The sequence below is a fragment of the Ursus americanus genome, chromosome X (assembly GCF_024610735.1).
Source record: "Ursus americanus isolate L20-20 chromosome X, mUrsAme1.1.p, whole genome shotgun sequence".
Taxonomy (NCBI): domain Eukaryota; kingdom Metazoa; phylum Chordata; class Mammalia; order Carnivora; family Ursidae; genus Ursus; species Ursus americanus.
Genome location: NC_142164.1, coordinates 482537 through 494918, shown reverse-complemented (window position 1 = coordinate 494918; position 12382 = coordinate 482537). Strand labels below are relative to the sequence as shown.

General features: G+C 44.2%; 1 protein-coding gene across 2 annotated transcripts in view; it reads right to left on the bottom strand.

Annotated features, from left to right (window-relative positions):
• MPP1 (MAGUK p55 scaffold protein 1) overlaps positions 1–12382 on the bottom strand; it is a 31045-nt gene that overhangs the window by 4026 nt on the left and 14637 nt on the right. For both annotated transcript variants that reach the window (XM_045788960.2, XM_045788961.2), the window contains exons 4-9: positions 11626–11711; positions 8791–8859; positions 4467–4663; positions 2178–2284; positions 1056–1136; positions 72–152 (exon numbers count right to left, since the gene is read on the bottom strand). In XM_045788960.2, coding sequence (XP_045644916.1) covers positions 72–152; positions 1056–1136; positions 2178–2284; positions 4467–4663; positions 8791–8859; positions 11626–11711 — 621 coding nt within the window. The remainder of the gene's footprint in view (positions 1–71; positions 153–1055; positions 1137–2177; positions 2285–4466; positions 4664–8790; positions 8860–11625; positions 11712–12382) is intronic.

Sequence of the window (12382 nt, the reverse complement as noted above, 5' to 3'; positions counted from 1 at the left end):
AACATTTAAAATAAAGTCACACATAGAAAAGACCACACTACCTGTCCTCCAAGGACCCCAGAGGTACTTACATGGGGCAGGGTATGCAAACTTGTCTGGGTTCTGGCTGAGTAGGGCATTCTTAATGTGGCTGCGACCCACCCCACTGGCTCCTGTGGAGGAAGAAAAGAAAGGCTTGGAGAAAACAGAAACCAGGTTGCTATTATTCTCATGAGGGCTTCCATTTCTTTCCCCAAAGACAAAGGTGGGGAGAGGTTTAGACATGGGATGTGGGTGAAAGTGAGCAAGTGTGGCTTCCAGACTGCGGTCAGGGAGGGGCATGCATTCCTTTAAGTACAGGAGGATCGAGGTCTTCAGGCCCTTGTGTTCCAGTTGGGAGAGGAGACTCTAAGGGCTTAAGGGCCAGGACTCAGAACATAACTGTTCCTCCCACAGAGGAACCGGCTAACACATGGGGTTTTCTATTTCTTTTCTAAAGATATCTGCTTTACTGAGCTCTCTGAAATTAATGGAACTGATTTTTTTAAAAAGATTTTATTTGACAGAGAGGGCACAAGCAGGGGGAGCGGCAGGCAGAGGGAGAGGGAGAAAAAGAAGCAGGCTTTCTGCTAAGTGGGGAACCCAAGGTGGGGCTTGATCCCAGGACCACAGGATCATGACCTGAGCCGAAGGCAGACGCCTAACCCACTGAGCCACTCAGGTGCCCCAATGGAACTGGATTTAAAGCAGTGTTTTTACTGGAAATTTCTCTGGGACCCTAACACAGTTCCTCTAAGCCACTAATGTTTTAACTCTAAAGACAGGGTGGTGAGGTGCCCACCTAAAATAATTAGTTGCTGAAAAACTTGTAAGGTTTAGTTGCATTGGAACACCTGTAAGGATTCAGAGAGTCCAAGAGACTGCACTGCCTTTTTTTCTCTTTTCCTCCTCACTGCCTTTTTTTTTTTTTGGAGGGAGGGAGAGGGGGCATCATATACCGCAGGGGCAGGACCGTAAGGAGGGAAATGTACCCTAACTAGCAAAGCAACATGGTGGAGGGGGCAGCGAGAAGTTACCGATCAGCACCAGGGTCTTCCTCTTGAATGCAGGGAGCCGAACAACTTCCTCATAGGAAACAACATCCAACTGGTCAAAAACTAGGGACAAAGAAAACCAAGCAATGTTCATTTATATGGTTCCGGTGGTGAGGTGGGAAAGAGCTGAAAGTCTGTCAGCCTGGCGCGAAGGCAGCTGAGCCTGGGGAGAAAGGACTTGGGCCTGGATTCATTGAAGTGACATGATCGTATTTTGGTTTTAGAAGACGAACTCTGGTAGGCAATAGGCTACAGGGGCTGGGATGTAACCTTAACAAAAGGATGATGGGGACTCTGGCCAACTCTACCAGCTGGGGCACTGTCAGGAACAACCACAGTCGGCAGTGCCAGAATGACAGGCCATCACTGTACACCATTTCTGGACCATGGACGCCGTTCCTTTGGGTCTATTTCTTGCTTTTCCCAACATCTTCCATCTGAACTCAACATGACTCTGTCAGTGAATTCCTTGGACTCTAATTTTTTCTAATTTTCTGGACCCCATATTCTCCTCTTTCCTCTCTCTTCTCCATAGTTGCAGTAACATCGTGCTGCCCTGCGCTCCAGCCCCCTGGGATGGGCCACTTGGCTACTCATCCCGACTCTCTATCCCCCACCTCCACACCAGTGTTCTTTCTTCACTGCTGCCAGAGACAGAGACGCAGATGAAAAGCTAATCACTAAGGGAGGGTGAGCTGAATGGCAGTTTATTCAACTGTTAATCTACAATCTGCTTGAACCCATTTATAATCATAGTATATTATATTACCCACCACAGTAGGTAAAAAATAAAACCAAAATTAGTTCTCAGGAAAATACGCTCTTTTCTGGGGTTGCTCAGACCGTAAGCTGTTCGTGCTGATGGCACTGACACACTGAGAAAGGTCTGGAAGGCTGTTCGGTTGGTTACCTGAAGAGTGAGGATAATGAGTGGATGTGAGCAGACCCACTAGCTTTCCTTCGCATGTACTGGGAAGATGAATGTTGTAATAAAAGAAAACCAGAAGAAACGGCTGCTTTCTGTGTAACGTATGGTCCACCATGCACGACACCATCTCCCTGTTGCTGCCAGAAGTCAGCAGAGAGGAAGCCCAGAAAGCTTACTTGAGCTGTGCTTGGCCAGGTACTTGTCTTTGTACTTCTTCTTCTTCCCAAACGGACTGCAGCTTGGGGCTTCACTTGGAGCAGACTGAGCCGCACTTGCCACTCTCCTGGCAGGAAAAGATGACCAATATCATTGGAACCTCAGCGTAAAAGCCCCAGGGTCATCCGCCTATGCCGTGACAGGGCTGGGTGAGCCCTTTCCCCTTCTACATCAAACCTCCAGACTGGGGACGCCTGGCTGGTTCAGTCGGTAGAGCCTGTGACTCTTGATGTCAGGTCTGTAAGTTCAAGCCCCACGTTAGGTGTAGAGATCACTTAATAATAAAATCTTGAAAAAAAAAAAACAAAAAAAACAAACCAACTTCCAGACCAATCTGCCAAAAACTTCGTGCTGTCCTTGACCCTCTCCTCTCTTACACCCCCTCGGTGTCTCTCTCATCTTCTCCCCTCTCTCTCAGCCCTCACTCTCACTGAGACCCTTCCCTGGTCTCTCAGCCTATTCCTCTCTTCCTCCCCGCTTCCCCAATCTCTCTCTGTGTGTCTGTCTCTTTCTCAGCCTATGTGTGCATGTCTCATTCTCTCTCCAATCTCTGTGTCTCTTTCATATCCCCCGCTCTGTCTCTTGCTTTCTGTGTCTCTGCCAGTACCCCCCTCAGCTGCCCTCTCTCCCTCCCGCTCTCCCATTCCCACCCCCTCCTCTGTGAGTAGAAGGCTCTGGGTCTGTGATGAGCAGGGTTTAGACTAGTATGGAGAAGCCAACAGGTACACAAAGAAACAAGTGGAAGGAGCCCAGCTGGAATGGTCAGGCTGCACTGAGGGGAGGGTGTGATGGGGGAGTCACTTCCTCCTGGACACATTTCCAATGCCAGGTATGTAGATACCCACGTAACAACGCTCCAGAAAGGCAAGGGAGGTGATTGCACCCTGAGAAGCCATCACTGTGTTAGTCTGAGCCTCCTGTTTGCAGAGCTACAGAATGTCTACAAAGTGCGTAACAGGCAGTTTGGAGCACAACGAATTGTAAGCTGCCTTCAGACAGGTAAACCTGGAGTCTGTATCCCATACCTCTCAGCAGATTCCATACGCAATCCAAAAACAACTCAGTTTCTCTGGTTCACTGGTTTTTGAATTTTTATGACCCGACTTCAGTATAAGAAATATACTATACAATGCAGCCGTATATTATGCACATATATCTATAAATAAAACATACAAACACATCACATATACAACTAAAACAGCAGCTTCATAAAATAATACCTCCTCTTAGATACATCAAATATATTCCAGTACCTCTATTCGATGTCATTTTGCAAAAGAAGTCCTTGTTGCAACCCACTACACTGACTGCACATCTCAGTAAGTCACAGCCCCCGGGTGAACACCATGTACTACCGTGTCTTCCTCAGCCATCTGCTGTTCGTGGCCTCAAGCTCCCAGTCCTGCAATGTTCTTCACAACGTGTTACCTCTGAAAATGGCCTAGAAGCCACAGCCAACCTGTTTGGGTCTTTCACCATTACCATGCACGGTTGGCACTATATTTCATTTGTTGCTCTAATTCCAAATTTGTTTTAATATTTTATATTTAAGTAGTCTGTACCCCCAATGTGGGGCTCGAACTCACAACCCCGAGACCAAGAGTCACATGCTCTACCGACCGAACCAGCCGGACGGTCCTCACTTGTTCCTCTAATTGTAAAAGTTTATTTCTACACGGCACTCCCTGTGGTTATAACTCCCACTGTGTCATCCCCAGAATTCAGGCTTAAAACGAAAAGAACCCCCTCCCCTGAGGCTGTAATCTTTACACTGGGTTTATTTTGCAGAGGCGGGCCCGGCGCCCCTAGGGCCACGTACTGGAACCCAGCACTAGGTGAGCTACCCAACTCAGGGGCAGGATTTATTTTTTCTACATACTGGGAATTTGCATCAAGGACACACATTTCGCATGTGACTGTTTTCTGCAGGTCTCAGAAATGCACTAGCCTGGGAGGCAGGAGACCAGAGAGGGCTCCAGTTCCAGTGCTGTCACTTGCTCTGGAAGCAGAGGGAAAGCATTTGAGGAAACAGAGGCCCATAGACAGATGAAGAGCGCTTCACTCAGGCTCCTTTACCTGTAATGGCTTGCAAGCCAAGTCCACTGGCTTACTGTTGCCCCCTCAGCCATTACGCTTGGTCAAGAAACAGAAACTACACACGAGGTGACAGATTTTTGAAACTGAGCGATTATGCGTGGCAAGCATGAGTCCTTGCGTTGGTAAATTTCACCCATACAAAAGCAGCTCACCATTCCTGCAGCTCAGGAGAAGGGATCAATCCTGCTGACTCCTTGGAGGAACCTTCCACCCGCCCCTGCCACCAGTTACTGTCATCTTTGTTGATTATCTTGATGATGTCCCCAGTAGCAAACTTCAGTCCCGCCTCCTTGCAAGGGATCAGATGGTCCTTTTTGGGATCATAGTCAAACTGTGCTCTCATGAACATCTAAAAAATAAGGCAAAGGGAACTGAGAGACGCCAGCATCAGCATATTTAGATTGAAAGTTCTGCTGTAAATAGGGTCAGGATTGTGTGAACAGCGGGGAGAAGTGACTGAAACTGCGGTCGGACCTGATCCCTCCAACATGTTGGTGGTTACTGGGGCTGAGTTGTCTGTCTTGGAGGACAAAGCAGCTACTATCAGAAATGCATGTTTCCTGGGGAAATCTTTTCACAGTATGTTAAATAAACAATATGAATGTGCCAAAGGTCTTAAGCTGTGGATACCCCTTGTCTCCACAATCCCCTTCTATGCACAAGTTGTCAGTTACGACGTATGGAAAAGTATGTTCGCCATAGCATTATTTACAAGACAGAAATATTGGAATCAAGCTAATTTTTCAAGAATGAGGAATTAGTTAAGTATGGTCATCTACTGAATATATTACCAGGCCAACTATAAAAATCAATGTGTAGAAGATAGGTAGACATCCTAGAGATGCTTAAAAGGTTCTAAGAAGATATCATGAACAACTTCACATGAATACACTTGACAAATCCCTTACAAAACACAATTTCCCAAAAGCAACACAAGAAACTGAAAATATGAGCACTCATATCTCTGCAAGAAAGTACTGAAAGCTGTTATGGAACACAGTCCTCCCCTCATCCCAAACACACATGAACACAGGCCCCATTGGCTTTGATGGTAAATTTTTCCAAACGCAATTTGAAGAACTAAGGCTAGTCTCATACAGACACAGGACAACATTCTTTTTTTTTTTTTTTAAAGATTTTATTTATTTATTTAACAGAGATAGCCAGCGAGAGAGGGAACACAAGCAGGAGGAGTGGGAGAGGAAGAAGCAGGCTCACAGTGGAGGAGCCTGATGTGGGGCTCGATCCCATAACGCCGGGATCACGCCCTGAGCCGAAGGCAGACGCTTAACCGCTGTGCCACCCAGGCGCCCCACAGGACAACATTCTTATGCAGAATACATAGAGAGCTCTTACAAATCAGTAAGAAAATGCCTCGAATGGGTACTTCATAAAAGAGGGCATCCAAATGGAGAAAAACATTTAAAAAAAAAGAGCTTAGTCTAATTAGTCACCGGGGAAATGGAAATTAAAACCACAATGGCCTAAATGAAGAAAAAGTACTGGTGAGGGTCTGGGGCAACTGGGCAAATGACCTTTGGAAAGCAAATGAAGGACAAGGAATCATCTATGAAACAGCACAGACAGAATACTGCATGAATGAAACGAGAAATAAAAGAATTCATGGTGTATGATTCAATTTACAACAATTTCAAAAAGGGGCAACACCTGTCTCTGATGTTAGAAGTTAGGGTTATGGTAACTGGAAATAGGTACAGGGGTTCTTAGCCATGTTCTGTCTCTGGAGCTGGGTGCTGGTCAAATGGGTAGGTTCGCTTTGTGAAAATCGTTCTAGTTTTATACTTGTGATTTGTATATTTTGTAGTATATACATACACCCACGTATACCCAAACTTTGATTTAAAAAGTTTGCTTAAAAAGAAAATTTTGCCACGGTAACATAAATGACCCTCACTAGAAACTTTTACGTACCTTCATCTGTCAAGGCCCTATCCAAACACTTTCTCTCCTCTACCGTTGATGAGCTGTCTGTGAACTGGGAATGGACCCATTTCTCTTTCTATCACTTCCAGTTTCTAGCGAAGGGATGTGTATAAGGTAGAGTCTCAATGAATTTTGAGTAAGCGTTCTTAAGAGCAATCTACACTTTCAATGCCATCCCAATTAAAATACCAATGCCATTTTTCAAACTGCTGGAACGAACAATCCTAAAATTTGTGTGGAACCAGAAAAGACCCCGAATCGCCAAGGAAATGTTGAAAAGGAAAAACAAAGCTGGGGGCATCACGTTGCCGGATTTCAAGCTGTACTACAAAGCTGTGATCACAAAGACAGCATGGTACTGGCACAAAAACAGACACATAGACCAATGGAACAGAATAGAGAACCCAGAAATGGACCCTCGGCTCTTTGGGCAAATAATCTTTGACAAAGCAGGAAAAAACATCCAGTGGAAAAAAGACAGTCTCTTCAATAAATGGTGCTGGGAAAATTGGACAGCTATATGCAAAAGAATGAAACTTGACCACTCTCTCACACCATACACAAAGATAAACTCCAAATGGATGAAAGACCTTGATGTGAGACAGGAATCCATCAAAATCCTAGAGGAGAGCATAGGCCGCAACCTCTTTGACCCCGGCCACAGCAACTTTTTTCATGACACGTCTCCAAAGGCAAGAGAAACAAAAGCAAAAATGAACTTGTGGGACTTCATCAAGATAAAAAGCTTCTGCACAGCCAAGGAAACAGTCAACAAAACAAGGAGGCAGCCCACGGAATGGGAGAAGATATTTGCAAGTGATGCTGCAGATAAAAGACTGGTATCCAAGATCTACAAAGAACTTCTCAAACTCAATACGTGAGAAACAAATAAACAAATCATAAAATGGGCAGAAGATACGAACAGACACTTTTCCAATGAAGACATACAAATGGCTAACAGACACATGAAAAGATGTTCAACATCATTAGCCATCAGGGAAATTCAAATTAAAACCACACTAAGATACCACCTTACAGCAGTTAGAATGGCAAAAATGGACAAGGCAGGAAACAACAAATGTTGGAGAGGATGTGGAGAAAGGGGATCCCTCTTACACTGTTGGTGGGAATGCAAGTTGGTACAGCCACTCTGGAAAACAGTGTGGAGGTCCCTCAAAAAGTTGAATATAGAGCTACCCTACGACTCAGTAATTGCACTACTAGGTATTTACCTCAAAGACACAAATGTAGTAATCCGAAGGGCCACCTCCACCCCAATGTTTATAGAAACAATGTCCACCATAGCCAAATTGTGGAAGGAGCCGAGATGCCCTCCAACAGACGAATGGATAAAGAAGATGTGGTCCATGGAATGGACCACAATGGAATATTACTTAGCCATCAGAAAGAATGATTACCCAACATTTGCAGCAACATGGACGGGACTGGAGGAGATAATGCTAAGTGAAATAAGTCAAGCAGAGAAAGACAATTATCATATGGTTTCACTCATTTGTGGAACATAAGGAATAGCAGGGAGGACATTAGGAGAAGGAAGGGAAAAATGAAGGAGGGGGAAATCAGAGGGAGAGATGAAACATGAGAGACTATGGGCTCCGGGAAACAAACTGAGGGTTTTAGATGGGGGCTCGGTTAGCCCAGTGAAGGGTATTAAGGAGGGCACGTATTGCATGGAGCACTGGGTGTTATATGCAAACAACGAATCATGGAACACTACATCAAAAACTAATGATGTATACTGTATGGTGACTAACGTGACATAATAAAAAAAATTTAAAATAAATAAATCCAGGGGACTTGGTTTTTGTAGGCAATACTCTTCCTCCAACTTTCAAAAATAAACTACTTTTTAAAATTTGAACTCAAAAATAAAAGGACTCTTTCTTTCCTTTGGTACTATTAATCACTGGGCTATTACTGTTTTTAAAAATATCTGCCAATTTGCGGGGCGCCTGAGTGGCTCAGTCAGTTAAGCGTCTGCGTTCGGCTCAGATCATGATTTCGGGGTCCTGGGATGGAGCCCCGCGTCGGGCTTCCCTGCTCAGCAGGGAGTCTGCTTCTCCTTCTCCCTCTGCCCCTCGTCCCTGCTTGTGCTCTCTCTCTCAAATAAATAAATAAAAATCTTTAAAAAAAATAAATAAAATCTTAAAGATTTGCCAATTTGCTTGGGGAAAAATGATACTGCACACATTTTATTTTGTGTTTCTTTGATGACTGGTAAAATTGGCTATTTTTTCATACGTTCAACGTCCATTTGTATTTTTCCTCCTGTGAATTATCGCTTCATTTGCTTTGCCCATTTTCTTCTTAGAATAAAGAGATTACCCTTTCCTTTCACATCGGTTACAAACAAGCAACTCAGAAGGAAGGTCTGTCTGTATGTAATGGATGTTAATTTAGTTCAGAAAGCACCAGACAGCTACACTCATGATATACTGAGAACTTAAAATTAGAATCATGTCATTTCAATTGAACCTCAAAGAACACAACAGAGAAAATGGTGTCACCTACCTGTAGTGCAGGAAGACGATTTTGCTGGTTGGGAATGACTTTTAATGAGATCATTCCTTTGGTTTCTTTCTATTAAAAAAGAAAGGGGAAATAAAATTATAATGGATATATAATGGATGATCTGGGGTTTCATAAAGTCTTATTTCCCCTCTCAAAGTGCCCAAAGAGTGTGTTTTTCCAACATCCATCTCTACTGCAGACTTTGAAATTTTGTAGGACAATTCCTCCTTTGATATCAAAGTCTCATGTGCCCCATAAACCAGTGTAACAACATGGAGCTGCGCAAAGAATAATGAAGAAAAAACTAATGATTCTTCCCTCCTCCCCACACTCAACCCTAAAAGGTCTCCAGGTGAACCTAAAGGAACCCGTACCTTTCTTGACATCAAAGAAAACATTTCCAAATATTTGCACATATATTCATATTCATATGTATGTATTTTTGTTTGCTTTTAACAAAAATGGGATTATACTCTACACATTATTCTATAACATGCTATTCATTCAGTCATACTCCCCATTACTGGGCATGTCAATTGTTGCCAATTTTTTTCACTATCACCTGCTGCAATAGACATCCTTTTTTTTTTTTTAAAGATTTTATTTATTGATTTGTCAGAGAGAGAGACAGAGAGAGAGAGATCAGGAGCACGGGGAGTGGCAGGCAGAGGGAGAAGCAGAGTCCACGCCGGGCACAGAGCCTGATGCAGGGCTGATCCCAGGACCCCTGGGATGAGCCAAAGGCAGACGCTTCACCGACTGAGCCACCCAGGCATCCCATGCAATAGACATCCTTGAACATATATTCTTCTATACTTGCATTTTAATTTTATAGAATAGAATCCCATGGTAGAAATGCAGAATCAAAGGGTAAGAACATTTTAATAGCTGTCCGTGGGGTGCCTGAGCAGCTCAGTTAAGTGTCTGCCTTTGGCTCAGGTCATGATCCCAGGGTCCTGGGATCGGGCCCTCATTGGGCTCCCTGCTCAGTGGGGAGTCTGCTTCTCCCTCTCCCTCTGCCTGCCGCTCCCCCTACTTGTGCTCTATCAAATAAATAAATGGACAGAATCTTTAAAAAAAAAATAGCCGTCCTCAAATTACTTTTCCAAAAGATTATAGCAATTCCACTCTCATCAGGAATATATGAGAGGCCCTTTTCCCCAAATTCTTGCCAGAATTACACGTTAACATCCCTTTTCATTCTGCCAATCTTATAGGTGGAAAGTATTTCATGGTTGCTTTATTCTGTGATTGCAATACCGTAACTCAAGTTGAGCCTCTTATACCTTTTGTCTAGTTTTCTCTGTGGTTGTGTGTCTTTTTATAACTAAGTTTAGAAACTCTTTAAATATTAGAATTACTAACTTTCTACCTATTATATGTGCAACAAATATTTTTCCAAGCCTATTTATGATCTCTTCTGTCACAACACAAATTAACTTTTACGTACTCAATTATATTTATATAAATCAAAAGGAAGCACAAATTTTGAAGGTTCACGTATTTGCAAAGCTTAGAGTCACATCACAAGCTGAGGAAAAAAATGCATCCAGTCTTACTGAGAGGCAACCATTGGCTAAATCACAGAGCGGCCTGCTTTGTGGAGGATATGCTGTGGGGAAACAAATCACCCTTCTTGTGCTGGTAACCTCCTTCTTACAGGTGGGAAAAGGCCCCAGATAACCTCTCATACGAGAGACAAGCAGGTAGACGGACTCCACAGATCAACGTTCCACCAGGAAACAGGTAGCCTGCTCCAGAGGGTGGTGAAGACTGTTACAAAGGTGAAGCTCCAGGGATGGAGGTGATGTTCTTTTTTTTTAAGGTTTTTTTTTAATGTATTTGAAAGAGAGAGAGAGAGAGAGAGTATGACCAGGGGGAGGAGCAGAGGGAGAAGCAGACTCCCCGCTGAGCCGAGAGCCTGATGCGGGGGCTCGATCCCAGGACGCTGGAATCATGACCTCACTTGTTCCTCTAATTGTAAAAGTTTATTTCTACACGGCACTCCCTGTGGTTATAACTCCCATAGTGTCATCCCCAGAATTCAGGCTTAAAACGAAAAGAACCCCCTCCCCTGAGGCTGTAATCTTTACACTGGGTTTATTTTGCAGAGGCGGGCCCGGCGCCCCTAGGGCCACGTACTGGAACCCAGCACTAGGCGAGCTACCCAACTCGGGGGGGGGGGGGCAGGTGCACCTGGCTGACTCAGTCTGAAGAGCATGCGACTCTTGGTCAAATGACAATTTTTCCCAAGTTGCTTTCTCTGGTTCATTCCCTGGCATGTCCCTTAGCATACCACTGCTGAGTGCCTGAGATGTGGCCAACTACACCCAACTACCCCATGTGGGTTTTTTAAAGTAAGTTCTACGCCCAACGTGAGGCTCAAACTCACAACCCGGAGATCGAGTCGCACGCTCTTCCAATGGAGGCTGCCGGGCGCCCCTCAACTTTTCCTTTATAATATCCCATCCACTCTTCATAACAAATCTATAAATAGGGAGTCCTATCTTCATTTTACTGATGACTTAGAGAAATTAATTCACTTGTTCAAAATCATGGCTAGCATAAAGTAGAGCAGGGTTTAAGAGCTGCCCTTAAAGACCAACGCTTTCTGACACCCAGTCCAATGTTCTTTCTAGACAGACACTCTGGGTTATTCGCCTTGTTTTAGAAATTTACTAGATGAAAGTAGAGAACTGTCCTTTCTTGCACAGAATAAAGACTAGCAGTGGTAAGAGTCCCCTCAACGAGGTATAAAGATAGAAACATGATGCACAGTGACACCAATGTGGATCCATAGCTCGCAAACATATTAACGGCATAGAAAATACCCACCATCGCCTTCTGCAGCTGATCTACGGAGTGATTAGTCACATTTGTGCCATTGATTTCTAGGATCTCATCCCCGACGTGAAGGGAGCCTACCACAAGACAAAAAAGCAGTCCACAAAGAATAAACATGAAACCAAGAGCTGTCAATAGAAATCAAGACACCACAGAAAAGAAAGCATGACCTAGAGCATGTTCTAGAAGGGAATGGTTCTCCTGATCCCCCTGAGGGACAAGGCAAGGCAAGCACTTGACAGTTTCGTTGTTTAGCTAAAACCCACAAACGCCACCTAATGGTAAAGTCAATCAATGGTTAGATTCTATGTGAAGAGTAGTTACCAATATTTGTGCCACCTTAGATACAAAAAAAGCCCAAACTGGGGCGCCTGGGTGGCACAGCGGTTAAGCGTCTGCCTTCTGCTCAGGGCGTGATCCCGGCATTATGGGATCGAGCCCCACATCAGGCTCCTCCGCTATGAGCCTGCTTCTTCCTCTCCCACTCCCCCTGCTTGTGTTCCCTCTCTCGCTGGCTGTCTCGATCTCTGTAGAATAAATAAATAAAATCTTAAAAAAAAAGCCCGAACTAAACATCAAAGGGTAGGGCTCAAAGCATGGAATGAATCAGGTAGCAAATACAGGTTATCATCAGCTACTAAAAACGTGTCCTATTTTAATGTTCTCTCCCCTCAACCCCCGCCACAAACAGCTTTTACTAAATGATGCATCTGAAAACTGATGGCACCTTCACAGTAAGAAGATACAA